This window comes from Terrapene carolina, unplaced genomic scaffold (assembly GCF_002925995.2).
Source record: "Terrapene carolina triunguis isolate 2854851 unplaced genomic scaffold, T_m_triunguis-2.0 Scaffold194, whole genome shotgun sequence".
In the NCBI taxonomy this organism is placed as follows: Eukaryota; Metazoa; Chordata; order Testudines; family Emydidae; genus Terrapene; species Terrapene triunguis.
In genome coordinates, this window is record NW_020664545.1 from 10,654,876 (window position 1) to 10,675,113 (window position 20,238).

General features: G+C 45.1%; 1 protein-coding gene across 1 annotated transcript; it reads left to right on the forward strand.

Moving 5' to 3' along the window:
* The first annotated feature begins 354 nt into the window (after positions 1-354).
* Positions 355-20,238, forward strand: MOB3A (MOB kinase activator 3A). The gene is made up of 4 exons (XM_026654970.2): positions 355-447; positions 12,956-13,526; positions 18,907-19,109; positions 20,203-20,238. The coding sequence occupies exons 2-4, from the start codon at positions 13,109-13,111 to the stop codon at positions 20,230-20,232; spliced, it is 651 nt and encodes a 216-aa protein (XP_026510755.1). The 5' UTR covers positions 355-447; positions 12,956-13,108; the 3' UTR covers positions 20,233-20,238.

Sequence of the window (20,238 nt, forward strand, 5' to 3'; positions counted from 1 at the left end):
TGATGTCTTCTCTGCCAAGTTTCAGAGCAAGGGGGATTTTTATTGCAAGATAAAATTCCCCTGACCATCTGTTTTTCTTTATGATGGATCTAGTTGCTGCACCCGATCTTTCTTCTTCCGTGTGCAAGTTTCAGGCTCTATCTTGTTTATTAACCAGTTTCTTCAATACTAGTGTAAATACCATATCTTAGTAGATTAATAAAACAGAAAGCAAATACATCAGCCTACTTGGCTGTGAGGAGTTGCGCACCTTTAAAGTAATAAAAAAGTGCCAAGTCTAAATTCCTGCCAAATTGGTTTGGGATCTGCCTCCTTTGTACTTGGGTGGGGCTCCCATCCCAGCTGGTGATTCTTGGCTTGCACTGAAAAGCTGTGTCCAGATCCAGGCATAATACCAGTAAGCAGATCTGAACAGGAAGCCATTCCATCGCACTTGGAAATCAGACCGTAAGTGACTGACTGCATGCCAGGGTTGGGAATAGAACTCGGAAGCCTCACTCCCTGCTTGTGATGTCTGTCATAAACTTGTTCCCTGACTGGCTTGTGCTGTCTAGTAGTACTGAAGTATCTTTTCCAGATGCTTTCTGGAGCCCATTTGGCTCCCTGACATTGCTTCCTCCATTCTGACCTAGAGCTTATCCCCCAATATTCAGAATAAATGCTAGAATGGATGTGGAGTACCACACAGAAACTTGTGTTTGCCTGGCTTGCTCCGTTTAAAAGAAATTTGTGCTGTGCTGATATAGCCACTATCTTGTAACTATAGAAAAACTTCTCCATTAATCAAGCCAGAGATTTCTATGGCAACCGTATACAGAGAAAAAAGTTCTTCCTGTTAGTGGTGGAAGCACACACTCCTGTCTATAGCTGTATCCATCTCTGCAATGATCCCAAGTTCTGTACTCCTGAAAATAACTCCCAGAAGTTCAAGAAGATTAATTTTCTCATAAGACACTGATGCATTTTGTGATACTTGTGCCTTAGATACAGCTGTAATGGGTAATTAGTGAATTCATAACCAGTTTTGTTGGAGGTTTAGGAGATTATCTTAGAAATTTCTGATATCCAGCTAATGCTTTCACTAAAGAATGCATCTTAGGCTGGGTGTTTACCTTCTGTTCTCTAGATAACTCGGTCTCCATGGGACATCTGTGGCTTTTGTTTTCGGTTGTGTGTGTCTGAACCTCCTGCTGGAGCTGCTGCTGTGCTAAAAGAATCACCTTGTTCATGATGGAAATAACGGACTCTTGGTTGAATTTGATTTCTCTGAATGGGTCTGAGGTGGATTAGGGGCGTGTTGTGGGGACAACGTGCCTGTTAATCCATTAGAAAGAACAGACACAATGGAGACCATAAGAGCTCTATTTGCTTTGCAAAGGGATGCATAGTTAAGTCTTCAGAGGAGCACACAGTGGCAGACAACTGAAGTTGAGTGTAGCAGCATGATTTCCAAAACTCTGGCTTCTGAGCCTCTGGACTGGAGATAAGAGGCCTGAGTAGTGGTTCCTTATACTTGCTTTGCAAAGATATACGTGACCGCAGTAGGTGCTGGATTCTCAGTTACCCTCGGGGCTTGTCTACAGTAAGGGCTTGTCTACACTGGCACTTTACAGCACTGCAACTTTCTCGCTCAGGGGTGTGAAAAAACACCCCCCCCCGAGCGCAGCAAGTTTCAGCGCTGTAAAGCGCCAGTGTGGACAGTGCACCAGCGCTGGTAGCTACGCCCCTCGTGGAGGCAGGTTTTTTAGAGCACTCTGCCATGACTGCACAAGCCATGTTAAACCCTATACATTGGCAAACTTCCTTAATGTAGACATGCCCTAAAGTCCTTTTACACCACTCTGGCAGCATAAAGAGGGCCCCGAGAATACCTCCTGTGCAGGTGGCCTCCCTGGCTGGAGTAGAGTTGGCATAAGGGCTCGACATCATCCCTGCATCTAGCCCCTGATAGAGAGGGGTCGAGCGGGGCGTGTGTGGCTGCAGTGTGCTGCACTGTGGCTGTTTCCCCCCCTAGGGCAGCACGGAAGCACAGCGTGATCTAGCTGCCCCCAAACTGCTCTGACTTAATCAGCGTTGGGCAAGACCCATCTGGCTTTAGAATACATGGAGTGCAAGATGTCTGAAAGACACCTTTAATTCTTCTCTATTCCAAATGCATAGGGTGACCAGATGTCCCGGTTTTATAGGGACAATCCTGTTTTTTGGGACTTTCTTATATAGGCGCCTATTACCCCCCCACCCCTGTCCCTGTTTTTCACACTTGCTGTTTGGTCACCCTACAAATGCAGGAATAAAATAAGTGGGAATTGGGCTCTAGATGTGAGGCAATGGAGCATCAGTCACAAAAATGTAGCTTCTCCCATAAGCAGAAAGCAACATGTGGTCTACTGTGGCCTTGTTTACACTAGGAAATTTCACAAAAAGTTTCCCGTTGGTGCTGCTGTTTTGGGGGACTTTTTTCATGTCAAACTGTGTGGTAGAAAAATCTTCTGATGTGGACAGCTCTTCACTGCTGCAAAGTCTGAGATCTCCTTAAGGCCTGTTACTTGTCACCAGGCAGATGAGAGAGGTTAATGCAGTGGTTTTCAACCTTTTTTCCATTTGTGGACCCCTAAAAAAATTTCAAATGGCAGTGGGGACCCCATTTGAAATCTTAGACATAGTCTGCATACTCCCAGGGGTCTGTGGACTACAGGTTGAAAACCACGGGGCTAATGCATATGATCACTGCCACACCTAGGTCTAAAGGGGAAGGAGAAGGGCTGGCTTCACAACTCTCTGTTATGGAGACATGAACCCTACTGCTCTGGCATCAAAAGCATTCTATGAACACAGGAGAGAGTGCGCTGGGTGGGGCTCAAAGCCAGCCTTTCATTCTGAGCCTGGTGGGTGCTAAGGAAACCCTTGTAGAATTTCCCATAACCCTGGTTCCACCCCATTGACATTCACAATGTTTGAACTTGTAATATAGTCTGTCTCGCAACATAATCTGAAGCATTGTGTTGATTAGACCAGTTTAGCATGAGAATTTTACACTGGAGAAGTGTCAGCCAAGTTAGTTAGAAGAGGAAGAAAATATATTAGGTAGATACTACTTTGCTGTTTCCTTAAAATACTATTTTGCAAGGACAGTGCAGAGTGGTTCACATTGCCCGGAATAAATGGGCTGCTCACAGCATGGACTCGTCGGAGTTTAAACTGACTTTTTTTTTTCTTGCCTCTTAAGTCCCTTTAGTCAGGGACTAAGCCAGGCTGAAGGAGATCAAGAGGCATTGTTGCTGCACAGAACTTTTTGAAAAACGGTGTCGTCATACCTTGCCGAGGAAAAAAAAACAATCATTCTTATGGTACAGGAAGTCACCTGCCTGCTGCAGCTTGCCCTAGAAATACATGTCTACACAGTGAAGCTAGAATAGCTTCTGGAGTCCTGAACCAACTTGTCCGTTTTATTCAGCATCTATGAAGCTAGAAGCCAATCAGCTCTGCCTTCACATGCAGTCATGTCCCAGTCACTTGCGTTACTGTGCACAGCGCATTCTTACACATACAGGGAGTTATACCTCCCACAAGCCTCAGCGAGGGACTTCTGTGTATATCTAAAGGAAGCAAAGGCCACTTTAAAAAAATCCTCTTTCTACTTGGCTCTAAATAAATAACAATTGCAGCGTGAGCAATCATAACTTTGTGATTTTAGGGGGAGACTTTCAAAGGTACATTTTAAGTCCTTTTGTGCCTTTTGAAAAATCTTCCCCTAAAGGCACAAAATATGGCTCATCCTGTGGCACCTAGATCATCTTTGGTCACCAATTTGAACACCCGGGAGATTGAAATACTTTCTCTATCCACCACTGGAGGGGGACAGCCCGAGTGGTGGAAGTACAAGCTTCCCCTTATGCCAGGGGTGGGCAAACTTTTTGGCCCGAGAGCCACATCTGAGTATAGAAATTGTATGGCGGGCCATGAATGCTAATGAAATTGGGGTTGGGGTACAGGAGGGGGTGAGGGCTCTGGCTGGGGGTGTGGGCTCCGGGGTGGGGCCAGAAATGAGGATTTCGGAGGGTGGGAGGGGGATCAGGGCTGAGCAGCAGCATGTCCCCCATCCAGCTCCTATGTGGAGGTGTAGCCAGGCGGCTCTGCTGCGCACTGCCCCATCCACAGGCGCCGCTCCTGCAGCTCCCATTGGCCGTGGTTCCCGGCCAACGGGAGCTGCGGGGGGCAACGCTTGGGGCAGGGGCAGCAGGCGGAGCCCCCTGGCTGCCCCTGTGCATAGGAACCAGAGGGGGGGACATGCCGCTGCTTCTAGGAGCGCCCCCTGACCCTGCTCCCTGGCTGGAGCGCCGGAGCGGGGCAAGCTCTAGACCCCGCTCCCCAGCGGGAGCTCGAGGGCCGGATTAAAACTACTGGCGGGCTGGATCCGGCCCATGGGCCATAGTTTTCCCACTCCTGCCTTTAGCTGTGGCAAGAGGATAGTCTAGCCTTCACACCTGACAGTCTAGTCCCCATGGACCTTTCAGTCCTTAACCTCTCTTCTGAGGGTACCAATTTGTGATGTGAACCCTGTTGTACTAATAACTGAGCTGAGACCTCACCCAGCTCATTTCACGTAGACCACTCAACATACATCAGATTGTAATTGCTTTGATTACTGTCAACCTGGTCTGGATTCAAGCCAGGAATTTAGAATTGAGTGGATGTGCTCTCTCATTACCGTCCCATGAACTATCTTGTCTCTTCTCCCCCATGTGTGATAGCTTAACGCCAAATTATTATTTGATGGGATTCCTACTGTCCGTTCATGCTAGATCTAAATGCTGATAAATTGCATTTATTCTTCTGATGTGGGTTTTCTGAAGCTGTTGCTCTTTGCTACAGTGTGCGGCTCTGCCGCAGGGCGTGTCAGTTATTAGAAGTCCTCCTAGCCCCTCTATGGGTTAATTTGTCAGGTCTGACTTTTTCCCCCTTCCCCTTGCTATTACCAAAACTAAATAGATTTTAAAAAATAGTTTGAATACATTGTTATTTGGTCGCCTTTCATGGGGGAAGAAAAACACAAATTAAAGCTCAGTATGATTATTTTATGCAATATGGTACTACTTCCTCTTGTGTTCAGCTGGATCAGTTCTGCATTCTTGTGGTTTAAAGGCATGAACATGGACTGCCCTGATCTTGACCAAGGCTCTTCCTTGGAAACCCCACAATAAGCATGTGGCTTGCATGAGTTCTTGCTTAGAAATGTCCAAGACATCATTGCTCAGATTTAAATCGCTGTATTCACATTGCAAAGGGGGGGGGGGGGAGACAAGTAGTACATTCCTGAAACTTATTCTGGACTGATTATGAAAGGGCTATTTGTTTAATCCTTAGGACTGATGATTAGAGATCTGTTTTTCAAAATGGCTTCATTATATTTGTCATTAATGCCTCTCAGAAACCAGATCGATGAAAGGAAAACCTAGGAAGTTGTCCCATTGAACGAAGGCATAAACGCTGTCTTTTGTTAGACGTATGCATCCAGGCTGGGATCAGCAGGGGTTATACAGGTAGAAATTCTGCTGTGTGTTTTCAGCATCACTCTATTTCAAAAGCTCTCCAAAACTTTTATTTTTTAATGTACCTAGTGCTCTTTTGCTCTTCAGAGCAGATACTTTGGATTGTCTCCAGCAAGATACACGAGGAAACTGAAAGCAGTAACGTTTGGGATGGTACAAGGCTACCAGTGAGAACCTCCCTAGCTCTTACATGCATTAGCAATGTGTCTGTAAACTGCTGTTAGTATCTTGATGCTGCCTTGGAACGGAAAGACATGGTTTGTGTTAATGTCTTAAAGATTACTGCCAATATAATATTAGGACAGTCTTTTTAAAAAGAATTTGGATATGCCACATGAATGTTTTTACAACAAAAGCAGACTGCGCAGTTTTATAGGAAAATGCTGGAGATCTCCAGTTAAAAGTAGCCGAATCCCTGCCAGACAGGAAATTGATCTAGGCAGAGACGTCGTTCAAGAAGAGCGGTGAATGGTCAGACTTCACAATTTTTACACGCTTTCTGCCTGGCCGTTTTGACATTCCCACTGATCTGGGGTGCTCTTCGTTTTGTGACTGTTTCCTGCTGTGTGTTTCTTTCAAGTGCGTCCTTATGATTATGCTAATTTTGCATGTGTGTACTTTTTATTTTATTTTAAACCCATTCCAAAAAGCAGTTTAGGGACTTCCTCTCTGCTCAGCATACTCATACAGTGGAGAAATGAGAGGCAGATATCTTATCCCTTGAACAGACTATCACAGAAACCAGAGTCTTTGTGCAGAAAGTATTAATTGGGTTACATTTAAAAAAAATGGCTGCTGGGTGTATGTGCGTGGGTGTGATAGAGAGAATGATGTTTTAAAAAAGAAAAGAAAAAGATGCCTCCGTTCTTAAGTGCCGAACTACAATCTCCTTGGATCAGTTTACTAGAAGTACTGAGCAGTGGCAGCTCTTATTGATGTATCTGGAGTTGAGTGCTCAGCGTCTCTGGAAAATCAAGCCCAGGTTTGTCAAATTGGACGTCCCGTGACCCTGGCCACTCTTGGAAATGTTGGCCTTGGTGTCTAGTTTGGCATCTGACTAAAACTACCAGTGACCTTTTCAAGCTTCCTCTTGTTCTAACTTTAAAATATTTGAAAATCTCTCTCCTTCTACCAATTACTATTGTCTACCCTGAAATACCGTTTTCCCCTTTTTTTGAAATTGCCATGACACACTTGTGTATTTTTGTTCATTCACTACCATGATCAGTGCAGCTTTGCAAACAGTGTTTTGACTTCCTTCTGCCTCAGTCATCCCTCTGGAAGAGCTGTGAAAAATCTGGTCTTGGTTTGCCTGGGTAGGAAATTTACCACAATGCTGTAGAATGATCAGAAGCATCTGTGTGTGGCGCTTGTGTAAATGTTAAAATAAATCCTACAATATTATTGTTTCTTAGTACAGTGGAGTAGCTTCTGTAAAAGGAAACGTGTACCGTAAATGTGTTACTCACCAGGATTTACTTGCAGGGTTTTTAAATGAGTAAGGCAGCAGGATGTGAGCTGCCTAAACTGTCAGGTCACTTGGCAAGGAAGTGGCTGCATATGTTTCTGACCCCTCCCTATCTGCAACTCACAATCTAGCTGGCACTACAGAGACCACATGAAATACTTCTTTTAAATGAAGAAGCTTTAAACTTTGGCCTTTGGGAACACTGGTGTAAGGCTGTAAAGCAGGCACAACAAACTATCCCAGGCCGTATAATTCGAGGAGCCAGGAAATGCAGAACCTGCTGGTTTTAATCTGTTGATTGTATTTATTCTGGCACTTGTTAAAACCCTAAAGTAAATCCTGTGTGGGGATGGTGTGAGGGTTGGAAATGGCACTGCATGTCACGCTGGACGGTGTTTCAGGAACTGAAGGAAATAAAGAATCTACGCAGAGAAGACATCACGTAGGTTTCCTGAAAGAGGATTGTGGGGGAGAGGGAATAACTTCCTGAGTTTTCTTAGTGGTGGGGAGAGGTTGGCTAGAGATACCTCATTCCCTTTTTAAAATGGAAGAGGTATTTTTTACAGTGTAGTCTGTGTGTTCAGATGTGGGATGACTGTCATGGTGACAGTCCATGATACAAAATTACTCAAGATAGTTAAGTCCCAGGCAGACTGTGAAGAGCTACAAAAGGATCTCTCAAAACTGGGTGACTGGGCAACAAAATGGCAGATGAAATTCAATGTTGATAAATGCAAAGTAATGCACATTGGAAAGCATAATCCCAGCTATACATATAAAATGATGGGGTCTAAATTAGCTGTTACTACTGAAGAAAGAGATCTTGGAGTCACTGTGCATAGTTCTCTGAAAACATCCACTCAATGTGCAGCGGCAGTCAAAAAAGCAAACAGAATGTTGGGAACAATTAAGACAGGGATAGATAACAGGACAGAAAATATCATGTTGCCTCTATATAAATCCATGGTACGCCCACATCTTGAATACTGCGTGTAGATGTGGTCGCCCCATCTCCAAAAAGATATATTGGAATTGGAAAAGGTTCAGAAAAGGGCAACAAAAATTATTAGGGATATGGAACGGCTTCCGTATGAGGAGAGATTAATAAGACTGGGACTTTTCAGCTTGGAAAAGAGACAGCTAAGGGGAGATATGATTGAGGTCTATAAAATCATGACTGGTATAGAGAAAGTAGATAAGGAAGTGTTGTTTACTACTTCTCATAACACAAGAACTAGGGGTCACCAAATGAAATTAATAGGCAGCAGGTTTAAAACAAATAAAAGGAAGTATTTCTTCACCCAGCGCACAGTCAACCTGTGGAACTCCTTGCCAGAGGATGTTGTGAAGGCCAAGACCATAAGAGTTCAAAAAAGAACTAGATAAATTCCTGGAGGATAGGTCCATCAATGGCTATTAGCCAGGATGGGCAGGGATGGTGTCCCTAGCCTCTGTTTGCCAGAAGTTGGAATGAGCAACAGGGGATGAATCACTTGATGATTATCTGTTCTGTTCATTCCCTCTGGGGCACCTGGCACTGGCCACTGTTGGAAGACAGGATACTGGACTAGATGGACCCTTGGTCTGACCATTCTTATGTTCTTAAATCAACAGCAAATGGTGACTGTTTGCCACACAAACACACTCTTGTCCAGCTTGGAGAAATGACAGGGAAAGAAGTAATGGAAAACTAGTGAAATATGCTTTGCATTTTAAATTAATGGAGATATCCTATCTCCTAGAACTGGAAGGGACCTTGAAAGGTCATCGAGTCCAGCCCCCTGCCTTCACTAGCAGGACCAAGTACTGATTTTGCCCCAGATCCCTAAGTGGCCTCCTCAAGGATCGAACTCACAACCCTGGGTTTAGCAGGCCAATGTTCAAACCACTGAGCTATCCCTCCCCCCATTTCTCTGTTGGAAACATATTTTAGAATAAGGCAGTACTGAAAGTTATCCTCTCATATCAATTTTACCCCCATGTAACTCCACTGACTTAAGTGAAGTGACTCCTGACTTCCACTGCATAAGTGAGAAGAAAATTGGGCCTAACATTTTTTAACAAGTGCTTTTCCTCATCCCTATGGCATCGAGTCTTTTAAATCTCTCCCCACACCTCCCCTTTCGCTATAAATATCTGGCTCTGAGAAAATAGACATACAGATTCTGTGGCTGACCAAAGCAGCATCTGACATTGGTTGAAGATTATGTAATAGTTCTCAAAGTTTTGGGGAGATTCATTTTCTCCCATCGTTCATTGCTCGTTTGTTTTATAACTGTAACCCACCATCCTCATGGAGCTCATCTCGTATCCCTGGATATAAAGGCAGGACTATTCCTCCAGAGAGAGAAGTTAGAGCTTTGTTTTGTCCTCCGTGGTGCAGGAAGTTGCTGTGTTACTAACATGCTCTTGTGAGACTAGTGGGGATACTCCTACTTGATAGCGGGTGGTGTGGACTTCTCGGTGGGAGTAACCTTTGGATGAAAAAGAAGCTGGGGAAAAAAGCAACACAAACCATACTTTCTGCTACTTGCCAATCATAAGTTCAGCTGAATTGCAAGTCACCCTCGCACAAATTCTATCCCCCTAGTGATCTTTCCTTTCTGTTCTGTGTTTTATTGCTGTTTGAGCTGTGACTTGTGTGGGGAGGGTGGAAGGAGAAAACACTTATGATCACCATTTTACATCATCTTTCAACTCATGTCAGATGCTGCTTTGGTCAGCCACAGAACCTGTATGTCTTACATTTTCCAGAGCCAGATATTGCCCATAACTGCATTTTTCTTAACCAAGTTACACATCAGAACCATAGCTGAATGCATTACATCCTGTTGTACTTTGGCTGAAGTTTCCATTTTGCAAATATCTTAAACTCTTAAGGCTGCTGCTAATTTTACTTAATGAGCAGCTGATCACAGCAGCAAGTTTATCAGGTAGTCTTACGAATCATGTGCAATAGGAAGAGGAAACTATTTGTGGAAAGAAAATTGCAGTGCTAATATAATGCAACATCCTTGAATGCTGTTCCCCGTGCTAGCCTTAGAAATTATAGGGCCAGATCCCTAGTTGGTGTAAATTGGCGGATATGGTCAATGGAGGTATGCTGATTTATACCAGCTGAAGATCTGGCTGTATATTACTTGTTAAGTATGCTAGTGATTCCACAGAGAAAAGGAGGCACTTCTTCAAACTCTGGACACAGGAAAAGTGAGAGTTAAAACTTGGCTGATATATAAAAATATAAGCCAGGTGCACAGATGTCTTAAGAGATTGGAGGAGACCAAACCTTACTCTTCGGTCACTTGCTGTCATCCAGCCCAGGTTAGATTTGACCAAAAGTCATTGCCATCTTTTGAGCGTTTGGCATTCCTGGTCCCTTTCCATTGGACACGGCTGCATCACAAACCACCCCCACACTTGAACGTCTTGGCAGTCGTAGCAGGAAAGCCAAGAATTGCATGGGCCGTGGAGACTAATCGTCACTCTAAGCCCTGAGCTCCAGAGGTCAGGACTGAAATACAGGGAAGCTTGTCCAGCTTCTACCCATGCTGAGGTTTGCTTAGAGGGCTTCAGTTTCCAGGGAGGTGACTCCTGGAACTTTCACAAGTTTTACATCCCCTTTAAAAACCAAATCAAAACCTGAAACCTAGATGGGCTTAGTTACCCAAGTAATGCTGCCTATTTAAAAAAAATAGTTGGGTTCTTTTTTTGCTAACTAGTTCCTCAGCTGTGAAAACTCCCTCTTTGTAGGTCTGGGTTGGCTTTTATGAATCACCTTGTGACAATTTCTCTTGGGAAAATTTGTAGTGTCCACTCCACTGGCAAAGTGTGGGCAGGCCTTGAGAGTGCTTCTCCACAAGGTTTTGGTAGTGCATTTCAGTCCTCTCCTGCCATGCCCCCCGCTGTACTGGTAATGAGCAGAGACCTATGTGTGGCCTTTAACTACTTGCCAGCAAAAGCGGGAAGTAAATAAAAAGGCCCATTACACGTAATACCAGCATAACTGAGTGTCTTGACTGAAGTCAATGGGATTACTATGGCGTAAAGACAAGGTAAATGAGAGCAGAGTCAGAACAATCAAAGGCCTCTTTTTTGTGTTTGGCTGGAGCCCGGAACCAAAGGAGTATGCAGTCAATACTCCTGCAGTACTACAGCTTTCCTTTGAGACTCCAAAGTGAGGAAATAGTGCATGCTATCATTTCTCTGGAGCTGATTTCCTCCTGGAAGTGGCTTCAGACCGTGAACCTGCCCTTTACATTGTTAGGTTTTTTGGCCTTTGTTTTGGATATGTTACAGAAGAATATGTGAGATCCAGAGTGCATCTAGGTTGAATGGGCACAGCCCCTTGTGTTTCCGCTGCATAGAAGAAGTGAAGCGTTTTGTTGCAGGATGTGGTGAGGGTATGACTCGGCTCTTGCTAACCATAGCTACTGTCTCGCTGCATTTTGCTGTCAGCGTCCCCTCTTGTTATGACTTTCAAAAATTTTCTCTGTGTGATCAAATGCATCTTAAACTTATTTTTTCCCCTATCTCCTTGGCCCTTCACTGTTGGTCTTAAATTAGTCAAGCAAATATCAGTAGCTTCAGGGACTCATGCAAATATCTCTAAGTATTGGTTTGTGCAGGGTACACATTCCCCAAGGCAAAATTTGGTCAAAAGCGCAGAGCTTCGCTTGGGTTCATCTCCGAACTGGCCCAGGCTCACTTAATCATGAGTGAATCTCTCAATGAACCTGGCTGGAATTTTGAGTTGGTCCCAACTCAAAAATGTGAGTGGGTGGGTGGAGGTGGGCACCCCGCCCTTTCTTCTCTCATTGGAGTGACTTTGTGAACATGTGGCATGGCTCCAGAACTGAACTTCATGGATGTTGGATTGCTGGCAATATGGGTTGTTAGCCATGGGGTTCTCATGTATTTTTGTAGTGTGGAACACGTCTTAATAGCGTCTCGGGGCCATTTCTCCTCCCCTTGCATAACCGTAAAAACCTCTGGCAATGATGGGCATTGCTTACATGGGAAAGTAACATTAGGAAAGTGTTTGATGTGTTCTTCATTCTCCTTAATGCAGTGTAGCAGATGCCCCAGCACCATATGAGCAGCCAGCTCTCCTCGGATGACTAATGTCTCCAAGAACCACTGTGGAGCTACGCAATGCTTCTGTTGCAGGCTGACTTAAAATGGCCTGTCTTTGTTGGGCTGGTCAGCACTTTCCTCATTACAACACCAAAAATCACGTGTCTGTTTCTCAAGAGGAATCCTGTCATTCAGGGTCAGATTCTGATACCCTAGCTCACGTAGAGAGTAGTCCCAGTGATTTTTAGTGAGACCGCTTCTGGAGTAAGTTACTCCCCAATGTCTTTAAGGGTGTTAGAATCTAGCCTTTGTTGAGGATCCAGCCTGAAACCAACCTCCTTGCTATGAGTCCATGGACACAGCTGTTGTGGGTAATATTTTGCTCATTTCTGCCTAGTAGCAAAATAATGCTGTGCCAGTTTCTGAATGCTTTCATAAAACAATGTAGCTACCTTGGTACCATAGTAGTGGTGTCTTATAGTAGTAGTAATAACACTAATAATCTGCTTCTTCACCCACAATAACTTGGCAAACTGGGTATAAACCTTCAGTCACTTAATGTTTTGTGTAGAAGTAATTGACCTGGATCTGCAACACTTTCCCTACAGTGACAGAGGCTGAATGAGGAACCTCTTTGAGAACTTGACCCTCACTCTTCTACCTTTTACAGTTCCCTTAAAGAAACCTAGTCCTAAGAGGAAAGAGTAGGGAAAACGAAGCATATTTGGCTTTCGTTTCAGTTCCGAGTTTGAGGTGTATGTCCAAACCTTCCCACTAAGGCATTCAAACAAATTCACTCCTTCTGAACAAAGTCTCTTGTTGAAAAAGCTGCCCATCTAACGACTGTAAATTCTCTGTGTTGCAGATCAGAAGGTACTTGGAGAACCAGAGGAGCTCAGAGATATTTCTGTGAAGATAGAGGCCATTACGACCTTGCCATTGGAAACTGTCCAGCCGCTGTGTCTCTCTAGCTGTCGTCACTGAAGACTTGTGAAAGAGAGGGGGGGAAAAAAGAAAAATGTCCAACCCTTTAAAGCAAGTGTTCAATAAGGACAAAACCTTTCGGCCCAAACGCAAGTTTGAGCCTGGGACTCAGCGGTTTGAGCTGCACAAGAGGGCTCAAGCCTCTCTCAATGCAGGGCTGGACTTGAAGCTGGCCGTCCAGCTGCCATCTGGTGAGGAACAGAATGACTGGGTGGCGGTGCACGTGGTGGACTTCTTCAATCGCATCAATCTGATCTACGGCACCATCAGTGACTATTGCACGGAACAGTCCTGTCCGATCATGTCTGGGGGACCCAAGTACGAGTACAGATGGCAGGATGAGCACAAGTACCGGAAACCCACTGCCCTGTCTGCTCCCAAGTACTTGAACCTCTTGATGGACTGGATTGAGGTACAGATCAACAATGAGGACATTTTCCCCACCAATGTTGGTAAGTTCAGGTCTGATTTGTGGGGAAATTAATTGGACTGACACAAGATCAATTGATTTAAATCAGGGCAATTTACATCACCAAACGGAAAACCTTGAGTTAAATGATCAGTGTTAAGGAACTTTTTCATTGGTACTTCCTTTATTTTCTAAAGAGAGGTGCATTCTCATTGGTTGATATAATCATTAAAACATGGCGATTTACAACTAAATAGAGCCTTTACACTAGATTTGGAACGTCTTTTTGCTACCTAGGAGGGTACACTATAACTCTATATATTTATTTAAGCATTTATATAGCTTAATGTTTTCAGATTCTTATTAATTGTACAGTTTTAGTATGTTAGAAAATGGTGAATGATGTATTGTTTATCTACAAGATAATCAACTTATTGGTGACGATTTGTGTCAAGCGGCACTAGGATGATAATGGGAATTTAATTAAACACACACAATGGCATAGAATATTTATTTTTATTAAACAAAACTACCTTAAATGTTTTGGAGACATGAATTTTAGTGTTTTTTCATGAGCCGGAGAGGAAGTTTCCATGCTGGGTGGAGTCATAAATATTTAATAATTTGAGAACTGAGCTCAGGTAGGGAGAAGCTATAAAACAGGAGTATGAGACCATCCAGGTAGGCTCAGTGGATGATCCTGATGAGATACACATAGTGTCTCCTGGAGTCAGAAGCTGGGTCCCAACCCCTGTGATGACTTTGCCAGTCCCTTGCACCCAGTGGCACAGGCCCTGGGTCCTCCACAGGCTCAAGCTCTTAATACAGCACATGACCTGTTGTGCCATGTTGATAAATCGACCTCAAAAGTTTTCCCATCTTCTTTCTTTATCTAGAAAAGCAACTTTTAACTCGGAGTTTGTGATCGAGGCTCATGGATTCAACATATTGATTTTTTATTTAAATGTTTTAAGAGATGATGATGATAAGTTTAGGCCTTAACATATTTTCTGTTAAATTCAGATTTCATTTTAAACAAGTTTATTTTTTAAAAAGAAAAACGTATTCTAATTTAAATAACAAAATAAAAAATATCCAATTTCTTTTTCAGAAAAATCGACTTTTATCCACCAGTACAGACTCTTGCCCTTTCTATTCCCCTGTTCCTTTTCCAGTAGGCACTTGTTTATGACAGTGGTTTTCAGCCTGTGCTTCGCGGCCCTCTGGGCGGGTCTGCAGACTCTAAGATTTCCAAAGGGGTCTTCACCTCCATTTGAATTTTTTTAGGGGTCCGCAAATGAGAAAAGGTTGAAAACCACTAGTTTATGGCATTGGATATCACTGCTGCACAGATCCTTGAGATGGTAGGTGAACTGCTTCCTCTAGTACTGACTGGCAACTTTGGGGGATTGGTCCTGCTTTGAGCAGGGGGTTGGACTAGATGACCTCCTGAGGTCCCTTCCAACCCTGAGATTCTATGAAAGTGACCGCTGATTTTGGATACCTTCGTGCCCAGCCTGAGACACGGTCGGGCCTAACTGTTTTCTTTTTTGTTAAAGAAGTGCCAAGTACCCGCAGTTACCATAGATTTCGGTTAGAGTGGTGGATGTTTAGTACTTCTGGAAAATTAGGCCTAAATTGTTTCAGGCGAGGCACTCCAAATCAGAGGGTGCTCTTGGAAAACTCAAACGGCACACCAGAGATTATGTGGCTGCTGCGAGAATGGGAGGAGTCACTCTGCTCGGCAGAGGTTGGGCTGCTGGACTGGATCTCTCATTCTGAACAGTAGTTTAGGACCGGTGCCTGTGCAACACCTGGATTTAGCGCATGTGATTGTGCCTCCATGGCTAGTCTCGATGGTAATGGCCTGCAACTTACTACTAAAAGTTTATTCTTTAGCTCAGGTAGAAGGGGCTTGTATTTTTGTTGCTGAAGGTTCTGGGTTGGCTCCCTCAAGGTCGACTTTGTGAATGGGGTTCATGGCTCTTGGAAAATCTTACTCATTCTGCCAAAGTATTTTTAGTACTGTCAGGTTGAGATAACAGAATTTAAAAATTCATCCATTCTGACTGACACCTGGTTGAGAAGGTGGAGGCGGTGGTTGACCGAGGAAAACCACTAGATGGGACAGTGATAAATTTTGCAAGCGAAGGAAGAGGTCCAAGACTTGCAGAAGGGGTTTGCAATCTTGGGCTATGTGGACCCCTGAGTGCTCTTGGATTCCTTAGTAGCTTATAGCGCTCTTCCCCCACATTTGTGATTAACTAGAGTTGTGACCTTGCCCTCTCACGTAGACTGTGCTGCAGTAATCCAGGTTTGCCTGCTGTACTTCAGGACCATTCAGAAGCACAGCACAGAATGTGGTGGCCCATCAGTTTAGTGGAGCAGATCTGAGTGATGAGCACATCATGTCCATGCTCTGTGAACTACACTTGCTTCTGGCTGCAGTTCAAGGTGTTGATTCCAATTCATACCTGGCCTGGGACTTGATCACCTGAGGGATTCTTCTCTCTCCTTATGGACCATTGCAACAACTGAGATGTTTTTGACAACAGACCCAAGCCTTTGGGATTGGTCATGCAGGGTGTTTTCAGCCTAGGGCTCCAAGCAGCGATGCCTTTTGCTCCCCAGAGCAGCCCATCAGTGCCTGCACTTACTGACTTCCTACTCTGGTGCAAGACACACCTTATTGGCTGCGCTCTGCTTTGCCTGTAGATGTGTGGCTGGTTGGGTGGTTCAGGAGTTTTGTGATCAGAATGATGCACCTCTTATTTTATTTCCAGATCTGACCTCTTTCAACCTCCCGTTGCTTAAAAACGAAGGCCAGAGGGCCTGATTCTCATTTGTACCAAGAAGGCTCCTTGACACCACTCTGGCAGCATCAAGAGGCCGTAGAGTGTGTGTAATGGTAACCTATGTCCCTCTTATGCTGCCAAAGGAGTGTAACGAGGCCTTGGTGTAAACAATTTTGGAGCCCCAAATGTCCAAACTTGGGTGCCCAAAAATAGGCTCATGAAGCTATATTTGTGCATTTAAACGAGTGGGCTGACTTTCAGCAGTGTTGACTGCCCACGGTTCCCCTTGTAGTCCATGAGAATTGCAGATGCTCTGCTCCTAAATTTAGCCTTTCAAGTGTTGGCCTAATGCTTTATACCCATGGAGATCTGAGACTCCAGCGTCTCTCTGGTATGGTATAAAGCTTTTCTCTCCGTCTCTTGCCGCTTGTGAAATACTGGACCTTTTTGAAACCTCTCTCAGCAGTGCTTTTTCTTCGCTCTCGTCTGGGCCTGAATACAGGGCATCTTGGACAAGTGTGATTCAGCCCTTGCTCCTTGAGTTAGCACTGCTGCAGCAGAGGCTTGCTCAGCTTTTGGCGTAGGGTCAGTCTTCTGCTGCTCTGAATGACCCCAGGTGGTCAAGCAAAGCCCTAAGGCAGCGGTTTTCAAACTGCAGGTCGCGACCCAGTGCTGGGTCGCAGAATGGAAGGCACTGGGTCGCAGCGGCTCTGGTCAGCACCACCGACCGGGCTGTTAAAAGTCCTGTCGGCAGTGCTGCCTGGCTAAGGCAGGCTAGTCCCTACCTGTTCGGACACTGCACTGCGCCCCAGGCAGCAGGTCTGGCTCCTAGGCAGGGGGGCCATAGGGCTCCGCGCGCAGGCCCTGCCCCAAGCACTGGTTCTGCTCTCCCATTTGCCAGGAACCAGCCAATGGGAGCTGGAGGGGTGGTGCCTGCGGGCGAGAGCCGCGTGGAGCTGCTTGTGAGCCTCCACCCACAACCTGAACCCCTCATTCCCCGCCCCACCCTGCAGCCTCCAGCCTCTCCCACACCCCAAACCCCTCATCCCCAGCTTCGTTGGGTTGCGGGCATAAAAACATTTCTTCAACTGGGTCGCCAGAAAAAAAGTTTGAAAACCACTGCCCTAAGGCAACTCCATTCAGCTCGGGGCTAGTCTGGGTGATGCAAGGTCTGGGTTGGGGGTTGGGGGTGGGGAAGCAAGCAGTGGACACTGGAGGAGAGGGGATGTTGCACAAGGAAGGAACAATAATAGTCCCGTAACCCTTTGTCCTAGTTCCTGATTTGATAATGAAACCTGTTTGCCCTGTCTGGACAGGCAGCACAGGTCAAGGTTCTGCCAAATGAAGCAGAACCAGATGACAGCTGCGTGGGTGTTTGTGTGGGAGACCAACTAACAAATGGGATAGGGGAGAAGGAGCTGGTTATCCACTTGAGATCCCACCGGATCCCATCCACTCCTGCACTACTTCAGTGTATATAGAGAATGCCAAGATATTCATCCTTATCAAAGCGCTAATGAAAAGGCTCAATCTGATTGTGTGCAGAAAGTGTCCACCATTACTCAGACCCCATCTGCACACACAGAACAACAACACTTAAATGTGGTGACATTGGGGGAGAGATTAAGACAGTAAACCACCCCCAACCTACAACAGTACCTGTATCAGTTGCCAAAATCCTTGCTGTGTGTTCATCTGGGTAACCACAGGAAGTTCTGGGGTGTGGTCCCTTTATTTACAGTTCTTCAGCAAAGACCTCTTTTGGACTGAGTGATTGCTGGAACATCTGTTTCATTTGGAGGGGGGGAAGCTTACATCATAAAGGAGTTCTCTGTCTTGTTTAGAGTTTTCTAGCTATGCCTATAATACCAGATTCACTAACTGAACACAGACTGAAAATTAATTTCATGCAGAGCTCTTGGGAGCAGGGGAAGAAGGGTATTTAACGAATACCCTTCACCTCTTCCCTCCTCCTTGTATGTGGATAAGCAAGTAGACTTTAAACTCAAATTGTTTTGTAATTACTAGAAAGAGCAGCTTATCAAACGCGACTGTATTGCAGATTGCAAATGTAGCTGTTTGAATGAAAGACACACAAACAAAATGTTGAATGTGAACAGGGGCCTATAAATGACTGAGCGTAGCATTATCTTAATTTTAACTCCTATTAACCTGAAGGATCCCAAAGGGTTTGTCAAATTTACTAAACTATATATAGGAGCCACTCCTCCCAGGATGCAGCCACTTCTAGAGTGGAGCATGGTGGTCTGTCTTGCATCATTTTTGTAAAAATGTCCCAACAGGAACTGAAGGAAACCATATCAAATTGAAACTGCAGATGGAAATCTATATGTGCACTAATCCAGTTTGTATTCAGGTTTCAGACAGTAGCATCAATTAATACAGGACCCAATAGCATAGGTTAATAGCATTAACTTTGGAAAAACTGGTCCAAAACTTAGAAAGGAGGGAATGCAGTCTGTGAATTACTCCAGAGAAAACTGTTCTTGCATCACTTCAGTACACACTGGACTGTATCTTTTTATGCTTTAGGAAGACTGCATGGCACCATAGTCCTGGGGAAAGTGCATTTCAATAACTCATGGTGCTCGTATGTTCCTCTTGCAGGTACTCCGTTCCCCAAGAACTTCCTTCAGGTAGTGAAGAAGATTCTGTCCAGGCTCTTCCGGGTCTTTGTTCACGTCTACATCCACCATTTTGACAGGATCACCCATATGGGGTCAGAGGCCCACGTGAACACCTGCTACAAGCACTTTTACTATTTTGTGAAAGAGTTCAATCTAATAGACACCAAGGAGCTAGAACCTCTGGTGAGTGAATTTGGCTGGATTATAGCTATGAATGGCCACAGAGTGGTGCGTCTCCAACAGAACTCTGGGCTCCGGACTCCCAGTCCCTGTCCACTGAATCCCAAAGCCAAACATTGGATTCAGTTTGAGAGATTCCGAGCGCTGAAGAGGGTGACTGAAATCCCGTCGTACCTATTCCGTTCCCCCTCCCTTTACAGCTCACAAACCTGTTCTTACCCTGCCCTCTTTTATTCTGGCCCAGATCCCATGGTACCTCATGCAGCTGAGCGGGGCCATTACACCCACAGAGAGGGAAGCTGCCACGTTTGTAGATTCTGCCTGGTAACCGCCTTGTGCTTCAGGCTGCCATCTTGTCTGTTCCCCCACCGCCACCACTCCCCATTGTCTGGTCAATGGCTGAGTCACATGCATCTGCTGTTCCCCAGTCCGGGTGCTGCACACTGCAGTGAGCTGTGCACCCCTGCTAGCAAAGCTGCAATTGAATTGCAAGGATCTACCCTGATGCCTTATCACTGTGTAGCCAGCACATCGCTGTGCATGACCCAGAAAGGCAGCGGGGTAGGATGCTGGTCACAGAGTCATGAGCCCTTGGTCCTAGTCCCAGTTGTCAGTGACTAGCTGTGGGACTTGGAGTGCGTGTGCGCTCAGGCTAAATCACCTCCTCTGTCCCCTCCCTGTCCTTTATTTCCCCTTCTGTAAAATGAGCACAGCGATGCTCACCAACTTCATAAAGAGCGTGGAGGATGCAAAGTGCCATAGAAGTGCTAGGTGTTTGCATTAGTCTGGAATGGTGGGTGATGGTTATTCTCTAGCTGTATGCAGCCAGACCGATTTTAATCTGATGGGGCAGCTGGGGAGGCCTCCTGCCTGTCAGTGAATAGGAATATGGGGGCAGAGGTTAAAGGTGACACTGAATTTCTTCCCCACGTGAGTGTTCAAACTGGAATGCTTTTTTTTTTTTTTTTTTTTTTTTAATTAACGATGCTATGGAAACACCATTCCAAACTTTGAGACGTTCCTACTGAAATGTCTCTTGCCTGGGAATTGTGCTTCTTACCACTAACTTCCCTGTCTCTTGTGTGTCCTTTGATAGAAGGAAATGACCTCCCGGATGTGCCACTGAGCTCTG

Bases quoted from the DNA above. Each gene is read 5' to 3' on its own strand.
- MOB3A (XM_026654970.2), top strand. From the start codon at position 13,109: ATGTCCAACCCTTTAAAGCAAGTGTTCAATAAGGACAAAACCTTTCGG. The intron at 13,527-18,906 runs GTAAGTTCAGGT...TTCCTCTTGCAG, and splicing joins CATTTTCCCCACCAATGTTG to GTACTCCGTTCCCCAAGAAC. The intron at 19,110-20,202 runs GTGAGTGAATTT...GTCCTTTGATAG, and splicing joins CCAAGGAGCTAGAACCTCTG to AAGGAAATGACCTCCCGGAT.